The 16,396-nt window shown below is 42.8% G+C and overlaps 1 protein-coding gene across 4 annotated transcripts in view; it reads left to right on the forward strand.

Annotated features, from left to right (window-relative positions):
* The window catches only part of MEGF6 (multiple EGF like domains 6), a 219,813-nt gene that overhangs the window by 156,880 nt on the left and 46,537 nt on the right, over positions 1-16,396 (forward strand). For all 4 annotated transcript variants that reach the window (XM_067566717.1, XM_067566718.1, XM_067566719.1 and 1 more), the window contains 4 exons: positions 10,833-10,958; positions 12,471-12,593; positions 13,446-13,568; positions 16,168-16,305. In XM_067566717.1, the coding sequence (XP_067422818.1) occupies positions 10,833-10,958; positions 12,471-12,593; positions 13,446-13,568; positions 16,168-16,305 (510 nt within the window). The remainder of the gene's footprint in view (positions 1-10,832; positions 10,959-12,470; positions 12,594-13,445; positions 13,569-16,167; positions 16,306-16,396) is intronic.

Raw genomic sequence — 16,396 nt, forward strand, 5'->3', positions numbered from 1 at the left:
CCGTTCTGAAAACTGGCCATTTATTCCTAACCTTTGTTTCCTATATTTTAACCAGTTACTGATCCATGAGAGGACTTTCTCTCTTATCCCAAGACAGCTTACTTTTAAATAACCCCCCACTCCCTCAGGAATGTACCCCACTTTGTGAACATGAGAAGGCAAAGCGGGCACTCTTTCTTCCCAGATTTATTCATCAGGCAAAATATGTTACAAGGAACTGTGCAAAGGCTTCCTGTTGGTTCACCAAACTCTGATACCAAGTCTGATAATACATCGAAGTCTGGAAAATGCAAGCAATCAATCCAGTCTTCACTCAGTGGGTCACTTTGTAATAATCCCTGGCCCTTGAACATGTGCCTGCTCTCTGTTGTATTTTCGTAAGTACATGAAAGTGGTTCACTCTGCCAGTGCTCAGTCTAGATAAATATTTACCCTGCAAAGTCAGAGGCTTTGCTTTGACTTGATCTTTGAAATCACATGGTTTTTATTAAACCAACATTCTTGACAAGTATTAAAGGGCCATAGGAAAGCGTGTAGTCTGCTGCAGAACAGACCTGAGGCCTCACTTAACAAAAACCTTAATTTATTCTCCAATTTTCTTCTTTTGCAAACCCTTTCCCAGTTCTAGCACCATTTGGGAAGAGAAATTTTCTTCTGCTTAAATGCCAGACTGTAAGGCCAGGTGTTCCTGAAGGTAGAGGAGCTATGTGACCGTGTGAAAGAGATCAGCATAAAAACAAATTGACAACCCAGCATATGCGCTTTTGGTCACAGGTGGTGGATCCTCTCCAGTGGCAGGCAAACTGTTCATGATCTGGAAGTTGGTTCAGAGATGCACCCCAAAGTTGGATACTTGTGTGTGCACACATTTAAAAGAGGGCACAGCAACCTATATTTGTAGATGCAGTTAGGAAATGGAGCATCTAACTGGTGAGAGAATGTTTTCTAGTTACTATATTAGTTGCTGCCTGCCAAGACATTGGGTCCTGTATAACAATAACTACATTTAAAACATATTGTAATGAACTAGTTACTAGATACTGTTACTAGATTTGATCTATATCACTGCACTCTGCTGGATAGAATCAGAATTTTTCAACTGTGTGCCATAGACCTTGTATTGCTTAGTCGCTGAAGGAAGTTCTCCCATATTTCAGATACATAGGAGCTTGTGCTTTTGGAGTAGGAGGATCTGGGTTGCATACAGTGTCGTTCTGAATGAACTAGGCTCATTAGTGTTGTCCTAATCCAGGCAAAACTCCCCTTGAATTCATGGGATTTTTATCTGTGCAGGGTCTGCAGGATCTGGTCACTTCTTTGTGTTCATGGACTCCATTTCAGTGTGGTATATCTTTTAGTTGCAGCACAGAAAAGATTCAGTGCAACTAAAGCACAAAATCCTTGCTGTTGAAGAAAACGGGTCGTAATGAAACGAAGAATTAATAATAAATTCAATAGACTCCCTCATATTCCATTCAGCTGAAGAGCTGTTCCCACCATAAGGAAACATGGAAAATATATTGGTTCCTGATGGAGCCCTGAGCCAAGGTACCAGGAGTCCTGCAGTCCAGAGCCACTGTCAAACGTGGGTATTAACTTTAGGAAGCTATTGGCAATACTAGTGAGCAGAAATGCACTGCCAGAAAGTATTTTGGAGACAGTGTCTCTTGCTATGAAGTTTTTAGTTAAAGTATGTCAACCCATGAATCCAATTCTCTGAATGTTTTCCCATTGCCACAAAACCCACAAAGCTGTCAGTTCATCAATGGTACTGACTAAAGCACATCCTGTCTCCAAAATCCCCTTATGGGGGGCTGGTTTGCTGTTAAACCTGAAGGTACAAAACCTGTTGCAGAGCTCAAACCACAAGTAGGATAGCACAGGGAGAAAATGATGAATACTCTTCCCGCTCTTTGTGTGGGTTGCTATTACATGTTTGTGATAGATAATCCTATCCTCTTTTGTTCTTTTAAATGTTCAGGAACTAGAAACCAGGTGAAATATTTTGCTGCTTGCTTTCCCATGCTTTGTGCTGCCTGTAGCTGTTGACACTTATGTCCTTTGCACAGTATAAATGATGAGGCAAGTTGCAAAGCAGGGGAGAATCAGGTCTTTTATATTCCTGAAACATGTAAAATGCATTGAAAAGATTTTTACAAAGGGAAAGAAAGAGAAATAACATAATGAGATGCATGGCAATGTAATATTTATAGAAGGTATATTTTGCCCTTTTTTAGCACCTTTCATCCCAGGTTCTCTAAACACTTTACAATTGTGCCTCTGAACACAACATCTTATATCTATTTTATAGATGGGTAAATGGCCTGACAGAGAGTGTAAATGAATTACCCAGTGTCACACAGTGGAAGAGTCCAGAATAGAACCCCAAACTCCTGGCTCTTCCTCACCTGCTCCACATACTAGGCAATCCTCCAGGGCTGTCTAATTTATGCCAGGGGCCACTTGGGGCCATGGAGCAGCCTAGAATTGGGAGGGTGCAAGGGTTGCTTGAAGCCACCTTCCCCCACTTTCCTGAGGCCGTGGTGTGTGTGCTGCTGAGAGCAGAACAGCAAAGCATAGAATCTCACTCTTGCCGACAACTCATTGCGTGATCTGTACTGAGGTTGTAAGAAATTCTTGTATGTTCTCCACGTTTTCTGTTGTTGAAATATGACAGCCCAGTGTGAAGTGGCTTTAGCACAAAAGGAAGGGAAAGCAAACTGAGATTTCTACTAAAGAACAAAACACTGCCATGCTATCCTGAATTACCTCCTGTCTCGTGCTCTGAAATGGACAGGAAAAGGATGATGGCAAACATCTTCCAGTCCTTTTATACTGTTTCAGGGGGTGGTTTTTTTTTTGTTTTTTTTTGGACTCCATTTCTAAATGAGGGATTTACTTTGAGCCAATTGCTTTTTTTCGCCTGGAAAGCAGAGATGGTCCTTATTAGCACACAACATGTTTCTGGGGATTGTAGGAGGTTAAAATCAGTTTGGGATTACACAATATATCCCTATTTATATAATTGAGTATTGTAGATGAAATCTCAAGTATACCAGGAATTTTTCTGATTAAACAAAAGGACTGTGTTTTCAAGTGTTGTTTATTGCTTAAGTTGCACACACAGTTTACCTTGAGCTTTGTTTTTCAACTCCGTGAGTTGCATGGGCAACATAGACAGATGTGTTTGAAAATTTAACCCTTACTATGAACAATGGTGTTTAACACTTAGAAATTTCTCAGAGTTGAAGGTTTTGCATTAAGCTTCAGGAGCAAACCCCATCCTGAATGCTTTAATTGACTGCATTTGTGTTTAAAGAATTTTCCTGCTACCTTTGATGGCAAGTGAGATGGGCTTGAAAGAAAAATAGTGAAAAAGAGAGTGAAAGAAATGAGAGCAGAGGACATTGAGTCAGGACCCCAGGTTCTGTTTCTGGCTCAGCCACCAACTCACAAATATGTGACATTAAGTATTGATTCAGCAAAGCGCTTAAGCATGTGTCTCATAGAGTGGTTGCCTCCATGGCACTCCCTTGTAGCCTCATGGTGGGCTCTGCAAGCATCTCCCTGCCTCAGTTTCTGTCTTCTGGAATCCCCAGTAACTTCCCACAAGGTTTCCAAGTATAAGTCATCTGTTGCAGGGTTAATTAATTACAGAAGTCCCACAACCAGAGTCTGGAATTCCCCAAGACAGTCCAAACAGTGCATGCAATATTTCCATTCTCTGTAAACCATCAGCACACCACGTACTGCTCTGGCATTCTTACCATGCTCTGGCACTTTGGTGCTGCTCTCGTCTTGCTTTAGACAGTCTTGCTTTAGACTGTCCGGTATGGCTCTGGCATCTCTTTAGACTATCAGGTATGGGTCTGTCATGATCATCTCTCACCATACCTCACTTCAGCCCTTGCAGGAGCAGTGATCTCAATTTCATTATTAGGTCTAGTTTTAGCTCTTCTTCTGCATTCACCCACTTGATCTGGCTCCACAGTCCAACCAGGCAACTCTCACCACTTCCTTCTTCAGTGGCCTTCCCTTCCTGCAGCTCTCAGCCCACCTTGGCTCTTCTCCTGAGCTCTCTGCTTCTCTAGACACCCTTGGCTCTTCTGGCTCCCTCTCTGGATTCCGAACTATCACATACCTTTGAGCTTTTCCTGATTTATAACTCCCTAGAGGCAGTCCTGCCCTGCCCTCCTTATTACACCAAACTAGGTTGCACCTGGATTGGAACAGGAGCACTGGGCCTGATTGATTGCATTTAAGGAGCTGGCTACCCAGTTACAATGCGCTTAACTTTAGGCATATAAATTAAGCACTTCCTTAAGTGCTTTGCTGAATCAGGATTGGTAAATGGAATATGGAGCAGTCTAGGCAGGTAATCGAGTGAGTGAATGCATAGGGGTGAACACTGCACCCTCTGCGTTCTGACATAGGTGTCTGGAGATAGGGAAGAGCGACCTTCAGGTTAGAAGTACTTCTCACAGCTTCTGCTGGCATCTGCTTTTTCGAAACTGCAGAACTGCTGTAACCACAAGGGCTCAGTTTGACTTTCAACGGCAGGAATGTGCCAGGTGCATTTATCAGGCCTGGCTCTGAGGTGTGCTTCTTTGCCAATTGGTTCGGCCTGTTCTATCATTGGAGTACCAGTTGACAGACATGACTTCCCAGGCACAGCGAACACTGGCACTGCTATGCTGTATCTGTTTCAGGGGTCAGTTGAGGACCTCAGACTCTAGGGCTGTCAGCCCAGAACCTTTCTCAGACACTAACCTTACTTTAGTGGCAGAGAGGGTGGAAGTAGTTCTGTCCCTTTGAGGCTGTGAAATATCATCTGTGGAAAATCTGTCTAGTTTTTTTTTTTTTTTTTTTTTTACAGGAATCCACATGATACACGATATGACACGGGGTTTGGCAGAGTGTCACAGAAAGGTTCAGCTGGGGAAAGCACCTGCGAATGGACATTGGTTTTAGTGTGGCTTTGTACAGAAAGGGATTAATAATTAAAACAAGACCAGTAATGAGTCTTATTAGCCTTCACTCTCTGCTCTGTGAGACAGCATCCTAAGGAGGCCTAGGACTAGAAAGCCCTTCCTTTAATAAGCGACTTATTTTCCTAACGTATTTTCGTGCTGGCATCCGAGAGCACCACTGCTATTCTGTGTAACGTGGGTGGTATATATGAAGAACAATATGCTCTTGTTGCTTTGATCCTTTCCACCATAAACTGCTTTGCACTGAATAGCCAGTGATGCCAACCCCCACTGTCTTGTACGTACGCCTCTTGCCAGAGAATGACGTCTGGCTCCCATTACTTGTCTGGGCTGTAATGTACCTGCGTAGTTAACACAAATTGAACACTAGGGTTTCTTAGCCAGTGCGCCCAATGGCAGAATTTATGAGGCTCAGATGGGATTATTAGTCTTTAAAAATAAATTTCCTAACACAATATATTATGCTTTGGGGAGGTGGGGAAGAGAGAATGAGGGGAAATAAAATACCTGGAAGATCCCAGCATTCATCCTGCTTCACCTTTTGGCTTCTGTTTATTAGTTCTCCTCAAACATTTTGAGTTGGCTTTTGTAGTAAGATGTCAAGAAACTTCACAGCCCATCATCATGCCATATTTGCTTCCAGTGCAGTTGAAAAGTCATGGCAAAGACTTGGTGACATTTATTCAAAGCGTTCCAAGGGCTTTCTTCTAAAAGACTTCTGTCAAGGAGGATTTGCTGGCTCAGCCACTTGGTAATGGGGTGTATATCTTTTCACTAGTTGCTTATGTCCAGCTAGCTTTATAATGATTGATAGTCATTGCTATCTGACAGTGCTTGGATGGCGTATGTGTGATATGCTGGGAGTTTCACTCTGCGTTGTCATAACGGACGATTGTCCCCATCACAAAAATCCACTATCACAATTGCTAGCACATGGCATGTGATTGGCATGTCTCCATGGAATGGCCAAGGACTAAATGGACGTTGGAAATTAAAGCTGATTTTGTTGGCTGTAGAAGTGGTTCTTTCAAATCTGTTTTGGGAAGCCTGCACTGATGTTGCCAGGCTGTAGCTACAGTGTGGCTGTACTAGAGGACATCCCTCTCCTGGACTGTCAGCACAGCATGAGATTCACTTTCCAATTAAAAAAGACACGAACTTTGACTTGCGGTTTTTAATCTTTAAAAATCTGATTTATAACAATGATGGGTCATGAAGGCAACTTAGACTCCAGACTCTAATGAATACTTTCATACTGTGCAGTTATTTTAGACTTAAGATGTATTGGATTTTAAGCTTTGGCCCGGTGTTTCTCCCATATGGAGAAATGTACTGGCTGAGTTAAGCATTATTTCAATCATTTCTTTCAAAACAAGAACTATAACCACACTTTTTATGGAGGCTTTGAATATGGCTTTATTAAACATTTTAATGTATCAGATCATTTAAAATGGCTACCATCCAGCTCTGTTACAATTCAAGTAATGTAAGTCTGACCTATAATTTTTTAGTAATGTCAAATACTTCTATTGCCTCTGTTCAATTAGAATAAAGAAAAAAATCAGGAAAACCAGCCCAGACTGATAGTTCTTGCTCCCGCATTGTGCAGCATTCTGCAACATTTTGACCCAATTAAGTCAGTTCTATTTCCAAAAATGTTGTTTAGTTAATCAGAGACTCATGTTTGCTTTGATGCAAATGGAAGTTCAAACTGTTCTGTATCAGAAAGGTCCTGAGCTCTGGTTTGAGCAGATTTGCTTTGGGAAATTGTAGAAAAATCAGAACATTTTTTGTGGTTTTCCACACTGTGTACACTGGTTCAAATGTCTGCACCACCATAGTGAAAAATACTGGGGTTTTGCTAACGTTCTGGTAAAAATGGAATGTTTTAACCAAATAGCTTTTAGTACTTCGTTGGTCTACTTTGCTACAATAGAAACTGTTTGTTACAAATGATATCTGACAGTTGGCAAAAAAAGGTGCAAGTTAAATAGATTTAATTAGGAGGTGAATGAAAGGCATTGAGCAAGCCTGAGAGGTCTGTTTCCATACTGTATACATCCAACCTCAGAGGTAATTTTTCATAGCTGAGCTAGGGAGCGGTACTGTATTTGACTTACAAGTTATAAAAAAAACATGAGTTATAAAAGCCACAAGTTGTCACTTGATATAGCTTCTTAGCCTTTTCTCTGGGCATAGTCCTCTGACCTTCTTTCCATCTGTTCATAACGTTTCTCTACAAGTAGGTCTTTTAATTTCAAAGGGAGCTATAAATAACAAATGATAAATCAATTTACAGCTGCAGTAGGTGCTGAATTCCCCCACTAACTAAGCTAAGGGAGGCATTAGAGCACCCCTATCCCAATCAGATAAGAGAGACGTTCAGCAACACCCCAAATCAGGCAAAGAGCGGAATTCAGCACACCTCTTCAGGAGGGGGTATAGAGCACCCAAAGGCACGTAAATGAGGCATTCCGTATCCCCAGTCTAATAAGGGCAAGACAATAAACTTTCTGAACCTCCTAAAGGTTCTGTTCATTTGGGGTTCTGGACAAAATTTCAGTCCCACTCAGTTCAGGTGTGTTAATCGTGTGTATATTTTTCTGTGCACCACCCTGGGTATAGAGAGGCTTCAGTAATTAATGCTTCTAAAGCCCTTGAGATCCAGGGATAAGAAGCACTATGGATTCTAAGTGCTAATGTTGCTGCTTGTTATCCTGTGGTGATAATATTGTAAAATAATAATGTTTAAAAATGAGTGAGCTGGAAACTTGCCGTGTCTCTCAGGGCTACAGAGAGGAGCATATGTTTTTACAGAAGGGAACTTTATAGGAGCTTAAAGATCCTGTGAAAAATGGGCAGACTTTTATTACCATTAGCTTTCCAGAGTTGACTGGTGAGCAGCCTCCGAACTATCACTAAAGAATTGTGATTTTACCTGAGCAGTGCTGGTTTGTGGAGAGGTGCTTTTCTTTACGGACTTGTTAGTCCCCTTGTAAGACTCTTCCCTATCGCTACAACAATTTCTTCTGCAAACTGAGGAAAAGGTCCAAGATATTTGACCTTTGGCTACTATCGTGCATATTCTTGTGATGATGGGAATCCTTTTTGTGTTTCTGTTATAGGTTGTATTTTTTGGACCAGCCACGCACGCACACAACTCTGAAGTGTGATGTGTAATGTAATGCTTCACACACACACGCGCACACACACACACACATACAGGATCTGGTCCAAAAGGTGAATATAGCTGAACTGCTCAATAATAGCAACCATAATGTAATTAAATTTAATATCTGGGTGGGAAGGGAATGCCAAAGAAACTCACCATAGTAGCATCATAATAGCATTTAGCTTCAAAAAGGGGAACTACACAAAAATGAGGAAGCTAGTTAAACAGAAATTAAAAAGAGCTGTTACAAGAGTGCAAGCTGCATGGAAACTTTTAAAAAACACCATAATAGAGGCTCAAATGAAATATATACCCCAAATAAAAATAAACAGTAAAAGCACCAAAAAATGCCACCGTGGCTAAACAATCGAGTAGAAGAGGCAGTTAGAGACAAAAAGATATCCTTTAAAAATTGGAATTCAGATCCTACTGAGGAAAATAGAAACTCTGGCAAGTCAAGTATAAAAGTGTAATTAGGCTGGCCAAAAAAGAATATGAAGAACAACTAGCAAAAGACACAAAGTCTCAGCAAAGTTTTTTTTAAGTATATCAGAAGCAGGAATCTTGCCAAATGGTGCCATTGGACAATCGAGGTGCTAAAGGAGCATTCACGGAAGACAAGGCTGTTGCGGAGAAACTAAATTAATTCTTTGCATTAATCTTCACTGCACAGGATGTGAGAGAGATTCCCACACTTAAGCCAATCTTTTTAGGTGACAAATCTAAGGAACTGTCCCAGACTGAGGCATCAATAGAGGAGGTTTTTGGAACAAATAGATAAATTAAACAGTAATAAGTCACTAGACCAGTTTTCGCCCAAGAGTTCTGAATGAACTCAGATATGAAACTGCAGAACTGCTAACTGTGGTATGTAAATTAGCCTCTGTACTAGAGGACTGAGAGATAGCTAATGTAATGCTGATTTTAGAAAAATTCCAGAGGCAATCCTGGCAATTTTAGGCTGTTAAGCCTAACTTTAGTACCAGACAAATTGGTTGAAAGTCTAGTAAAGAACACGATATGTTGGGGGAAGAATCAACACAGCTTTTGTAAAAGAAAATCATGTCTCATCAATCTATTAATATTCTTTGAGCAGGTCAACATACATATGTACAAGGGTGATCCCTTGGATATAGTGTAGTTGAACTTTCAGAAAGACTGTGACAGGGTCACTCACCAAAGGCTCTTAAGCAAAGTAAGCAGTCCTGGGATAAGAGGGAAGGTCCTCTCGCAGATCAGTAAGGGATTAAAAGATAGGAAACAAAGGGCAGGAATAAATGGTCAGTTTTCACAGTGGAGAGAGGTATATAGCAGGGTCGCCCAAGGATCTGTACTGGGACCATTGGCCTGACCCAATACGGCCATCCTTATGTTCTTATGTTACTCTTTAAAGGTAATTTACCGTAGCGGGGAGCAGGCTAATTCAGGAATCTGTGGAGGCGACCTGCCATCCCAGGCCATAAGAACTGATTTTTCTTGTAGCCCAAGCAGAGCCTTTTTGTTTTGTTTATTCAAAGTTCCTTGGCATAGAGAGTTGAAGTGATTTGCTCAAGGCCACACCAGAAACTTAATGGCATGAACAAGAACAGAGCTCAAGAATCCAGATTCCTAGTCTCCTGTGCTAACCACTAGACTAGATGATCCTCCTTGCCAGCACATCTCTGCAAACTCTCTGTACATCTCTCTGTTAACATGAAGCTAAGTGACTTTGATAATTATAGCACTAGTTATAAAGTGAATTGATAAGCAGCCTGCTAATTTTTGTGTAGAGGTCACATTTTTCAAAGCAGTGAATTGGCGGTTAGGACACAGGATTTATGTGCAAACCTGTGGCTTAGAACGTGTCCCCAGGTTTTTCCAGCAGTCTGTGACGTAACTTCTTTGGCCTCACCCTGTGTAATCAGGGTGACTAGAAAGTTAATTTTCTATATCATTTGTCATGAGAAAGCATTTGAATATACCGTAGATTTTCATTCACCGTAAACCGTAATTATTGACTTGAACTAACTGAGCTATTGACTCTGCAGTCAGTGCCTTTGAGCACAATTGCAAGAGTTTCAATTATAAACAAACAGTCCCCAAACCCTGCCCTCTGACACGGCCACCTACTAGGGAGGGATTAGCATTTATAAAGCAGACAGGCTTGTTGGCAACTTCCTCCCATGTTAGCTCTGAATTTAGCTTTAGATTATGTAACCCAAGCCAGAAATGTTCTGGCCTGTGTTCCTTTCCCCAAGGAGCAGCTGGGATACGTACTGGGAACTCTTTATTTCCAGTAAACAGTGTTTTCAAGATGCTGACTCATGTTGCTGAATAGAGCTGCTCTTATCATTGAAGACCAGTACCCGGGGTCTAGGTATACTGCCCAGAATATCTTCATAGCACAAAACTGTAGCATACATATTGAATACAAAACAGATGCTTATGACAACAACAATCTGCATTTATATAGCACAGTTTAAAGATTCACCAGGAATTGTCCCCACTTATGCCAGAACCGAATGTGCTCTAGAGTTTGGAATTCTTATTAGCCAGTCGGATTCCTGCTGTATTCGTAAATCCGCACTTTGGTATCTGTATTTTGCCCTGGTTCTCGTAAAGCAGACTCTTGCATAGTGTTTGTAAACCTGCTCTAATAGTTTCTACCTTCTGGCCCTTTGCTTTCCTAGCTGTGAACACCTGTGCCGTCAACAATGGTGGATGTGAACACGATTGTGTGCAGCTGACCCTAACGCAGCATCAATGCCAGTGCTGGTACAATTACTACCTGAAGGAGGATGGCAAGCACTGTGTCCGTGAGTCTGCTCTGAGCACATGGAATGAACTGGGAATTCCGAGGCACTGTCTTTCCCATTTGTCTTTGCGTTTTTGTGTTGTGACCACAGCTAGATTTATTTAAAAGGAAGTCCTGTGCTGTAGGAGTTCCACATCGCCATGTTCTCACTCACATTCCCAGAGAGGAACCGGTCGTGAAATGGTTAATAATAATTTAGGGACTAGCTTGTGTAGCTAACTAAACACAAACCCTGGGGATGCCACAACTGCTTGCTCAGATGTGAAGCAGATCAGATTGGGATGTTGCACTGTAGTAGAAGCTGGTGCCGATTCTGCCTATGGTGTTGCCTTGGACATCTACTGGGAATTATTTTGGAAGCTGAGGAAGAGCAGAAAGGAGCCTGGCCAACCAAAATGAAATTGTATTGGGGCATGTGCTCCTAAGAAAGTGAAGGAAGAGCAGTATCTGTCAGTGCAACAGGAACCCCTGCACTTTCCTCCTGCCATACAACAGATTTAAGGCTGTTCTGTCTTCCCTGCTGGGTGAGGGAGGAAGCTTGAAGGGGGAAGAAGTAGAAGCTCAGGCTTCTCATTCATAGCAGTTGGCATAAGTGGTGAGAAGGGAGGTTTTTGTTGTGGAGCTGCTGGAGGAACAGGATCTTATAAATAGAGCATCCAACGGGATTTCACAATTACCCGCAGCCTGGCTCCTGGACCAGGTCGGAATGAGCATATCTCTTGGTAAAAAGCACTTGAAAGAAATTGGCTCTGCTTTTCCTTCCTGATCACTGCACAGGGGCGGGGCCAGCCCGCAGAGTGTTCTGCTGGAAATGGCTCATTGCTTTGCCAGGAACTTGCACTATGTACACCCTTCCTCTCAGATGAGGCATAAAACCAAGGTCCTGAATATTCATATATAGTAATTAAGGATCCCCTGAGGTCACCTCCCAAGTTGGGCTGGCCTAATTACAACTTAATTGCATTCTATCTAAAACTCCCCCAGTGATTTCAGGTGGTTATGATGGTGTTTTTCACTTCCTGCCCTAAAATGTTGTGTAATGTTTAGCTGTTAAATAGCTGCTGTGCATCACCCCAGAAGAGACTGCACTTCGGTGACTGTAGAATTTACAAACTTTGTAAAATACTTTGGGATCTTGTGGGGCAGCTGATGCTGTAGCAGTTTGACAGATCTGGAAGTTTGCACCCAAAACCTGTGGGACAGGTATGCGCTACCGGAGACTGCTTGGTAAATGCATCTCCAGTCACATCCAAAAATGATTTGAATCCTCAGAAGAGTTGAGGGTTCACTTTGAATTTGGGGCCAAGTGCAGGGCAGCCCTTACAGTGAATGAGGAGCTTTTCTCCCAGGAATGGATCTTCTCTCTTGTATTGATGGACTGTATTAAATGAATTACAGTCTCTCCTTGATATCCGAGACTACGTGGCACTTTATTCTTCTATGTGGCTAATGTCAAAAAGAGAGAGGATCTGTCGGGAATGATGTTTCCTTGCTCCCTGCTCTGTCTCTGTAGTGAGGAGTCCGTGTGCCAGTCGGAATGGAGGCTGCATGCACCAGTGCCAAAATCGCCGTGGAGTAGTGCACTGTGAGTGCCACCCTGGGTACAGACTGGCAGCTGACGGCAAGGCCTGCGAAGGTATGGTACCCACAAGGCAGCTGGCGCACAGACACAGCCCTTATCTTGCTCTGTAAAATGTTGTTAATGTTGGTATGTGTTAGCCAAATTAGTCAGTCCTAACACAGTGATAAATGAACCTTAAGCTTTTCCAGAGGTGCAGCTCAGGAAAGCATCCAAGATTTCCTGTGATTAGTTGAAATCTGTCCAGCAGCCACAATTTCACTGATCTGGGAATGGGACTGGAAGTCTCCTGTGAATGGAATAGTAGTTCCTCATTTCCAGCCGTTCTCTTTGCTGGTGCCTCTGCTTATGATACTGACATCACTGAGAAGTGTAGGGGGAGGTGCAGGGGACTGTTAAGAATCACACACACAAAAAAAAGAAGACTGCAGTGTTTTTTTAATCCAAACAATGAAGTGCTTGGTCTCTAGTTTGTGTTTGGGGCAGAAGTTTTGGAAAAGAAGAGAGGGTACAACCCACTATTCACACCAACATAGACTTTTGAGCCAGTGATTCCTCCTTCCAGAAATGCAGTAGTGCAGTAGAAAAGGAAGGACAATTATAGGAGTCTCCTAGCTATGCAGAAGACGTGGCAACCAATTCAACAATGGATGTTTGCCACATTCCCCCCTTCCCGCTCTAATGAAACTCCAGTTAACTCCATCATGGAGCTGTACATGGCTATTTCCAGCTTTTGTCTACGTGGAGGGACAAGGGACTAATCTACTGTGTGCACTTCAAAAAGGAGACCCACAAAAGGTCCCTCTCTTGAAGACGCTGAAAGGCAAGGAGCTGTGCTCCCTTTGCAGAGCATTCTGCTGACAGAGCTAGTCTGCTTGATTTTGGTAATTGCTCATCTTTCTCTTGCAGACGTAGATGAATGCGCAACTGGGCTGGCCATGTGTGCACACAGCTGTCTGAACACCCGCGGCTCCTTTAAATGCACTTGTTACCCAGGTTATGAGCTGGGGGAAGATGGCAAGCAGTGCTATAGTAAGTATTGACCACCCTGCAGGCTCCCTACCCATCAGACAATGAGGGGAGAGATCTTTTTTCCAACAGGTTAAGAAAAAGGGAAGTAAACAGTGGGATAATTCTTGACAAATCTGTATGCGTGATTGTTTTACGTGAGCTGATACGAGAGTCCTAGATGTTTTCAGTGGCATCTTTCAAGGGAAGTTTATAGGACCACTTCTCCTCCCGTCAGGACAAGAGCTGTGCCAGGTCTTTAAAGGTATCAGAAAACTGCATGCAGTGGTTTTGATGATGTATTAATAGCTGTTTAAAAGCAATGGGCCAAATTCCGACGCTCTCCGTCCTCCCCAAGTTGAAGTCTGTGAGATTGCAGAATTGTAACCGAGGCAGAACTTGGTCTAATGTGTTTCCATCAGTTCCCTCCAGGGGAGAAAAGGGACATTCAAGGTTATGGAATGATGAAGCTCACAAGTTCTTTATCAGGCTAATGAGGACCAGCAGAGAGTGTTAATTGTCCAAAGTGATGTCACTGGCACTTAAAGTTCTGCTTCCATTATTGACATGATAAAGGACCACCAGAGAAGTCCTTGTTGTTGTTAATGCATTTGCTAGGGAATTAATGTATCACTAGTAGGATTTTGTCACTACTTGTGTTCTTGCTTGCACTAGCTGTTCTCTGCCATACACTGCTAGCCAACTATGCAATACACTGGGACTGGGGGTAGTAGTGTTCCCTCAGGCTTATCATTTCTTATAAGAAGCAACACGATATGAGATCCATCCTTCCAACCCTTTGTACCTGTTGCTACCACACTTACCTGTGATGTTGACATTCACATTAAAAATGTCTTTCCAAGAGTAGGAATCTGGCTGACAGGGTCTGACAGTGACGTGCAAAACTGGACCGATGTTGTACCCCATTCATCTACTAAAGTAACACTATTTTTTCCCTACTAGTATAGTCCCCCCCCCACGGCAGATTACATAAAGATATTTCCCTTAGCACAGTAATTTCGTATTACATTAGCAACATTCCTTCCCTTTCCTGGATGGGGAGAAGACATTCAATCAGCTAGGTTTATGGAGTATCAGATGTGGAAGGTAAATGCAAGGCTGGCAGTAGTGGATCCACCCAATTCACGTCTCACTTAGCATTGTGAATGTCCCAGCAAAAAATTCCAGTCTTCCCATGGCTTCTGCTGCTAACTGGCACACAGGTGACTTTGAAAGATCTGGATCACACTCAAAGCCTGGCAGCTGTTTGTTCGCATGGATATGGGTTTGTAAATATTACTGGTAAAAGATGCCAGACTGCCAGCCCTGGAGACTGAAGCGGTACATCTGTTGGCAGCGGCAGTGGAAGTTTCACCCAAACACATTGCCCCCTGCCGGCATGCCTCAGCCCAGTTCTGAAATGACCACTGCTAGAAGTGAGAGGTTAATTCAGTCTCTGCAGCTCTTTGAGACTTCGTCTTCTCTGCCAAGACTGCCAGTTGTGGCCCCAATGTACTGCTGTTTGTGGTGTTAATTTCCTTCAAGTGCCCTCATTGGGTGCATAGTTAACATTCTTTATCTCCATGTCTGCTCATACCTGGTGCCACTTCTACAAGAGTAATGAAGGAAAAAGAGTAAAATGTTCTTCATTTCATTCTGAGATCTGAGTGAAAGACGTAGCCTCACTCTGCATCTGAGCATGGCTCCTTGTCCAGTGTCAGGAGAGAAATGGACGGGATTCATGGGTTTCATACTCCTGTCCCAGGATTTTACAAGCGCTAAAGAAAAATGTCACCTCATTTTGTGATGAAAATATCAAAATTGTTCTTTTGAAGAGATGCATGGAACTGAGCCAGAGTCCTCTCTGGGACAAGTTCCTTTGTGTTTGTGAAGCTTTTAATTAACTAGACTGATTTTAAAATAAGTAATTAATAAGTTTCATGTTGGCCATAAATCAGCTCAATTAAAAACTTTTTATATCATTTGGCAAAAACACATGTATCTGTTTGCTACTCATGTTTCTTCCAACATTTTAGTAAGTGGCTCCAACTCTCCTGGCTTTCAGAATCTGCATGCTTCTGTAACTAGCTCTGTGTTGCTGCTCCCTTTTCTAGCTGTCATTAAAACTATGTGCAGACCCTACGTCCTGGTGATGGGCCAAATTCTGGCTGGCAGCATGCAATGGAACATGTCCAGAATCAGCCATCCACAGCAGGAGTAAGCAATGGGGTTTGTCTGCCCATTTTCAAGTCCATTTGAAAGGTTGTAGAGAGGCTGCCCTGCAATTTGTCGAGGACAGGATTTGTGCAGGGATATTATGGGCATTGCCTGGGATCCGGGCTGTGAACTGCATGTTATGTGTTTGTAATCGTTTCCTGACCCAGCAGTGGCCTCTACATACAGCTGCTCCTAACCCCTCTCTCCTGCAGATTGTTCCTACACTTATTATTCCTGAGAGCTGTGCATCGACAGCTATAATATGTGCATGCAATAAAGTCTGCTTGTTCTAGGAGTCTGTTATTCCAAAGGCTGGATGCTTGCCAGAATGTGGCACTGCAAACCGAAGTGTGGCAGACGTGTCTCGTCCATGATCCTCTGGAAAAATACTGTGTTTGCTTTCCAGGGATAGAGATGGAGATTGTGAATAGCTGTGAAGCCGGTAATGGTGGCTGTTCCCACCTATGCCGTCATACCAGCTCCGGCCCTGTCTGCTCCTGTAACTTTGGCTACCAGCTGGATGAGGACCAGAAAACCTGCATTGGTGAGGAGTGGGGAAAGGGTCAGTCCTGCGGAGATGGCACCGTTGTGTGCTGTGTGAGCGTTCCTTTAGAATGCAGATACTTCAGTATGTG

Source organism: Emydura macquarii, unplaced genomic scaffold (genome assembly GCF_026122565.2).
Source record: "Emydura macquarii macquarii isolate MOO-44397 ecotype Brisbane River unplaced genomic scaffold, CSIRO-AGI_Emac_v2 contig_2768, whole genome shotgun sequence".
Classification (NCBI taxonomy): Eukaryota; Metazoa; Chordata; order Testudines; family Chelidae; genus Emydura; species Emydura macquarii.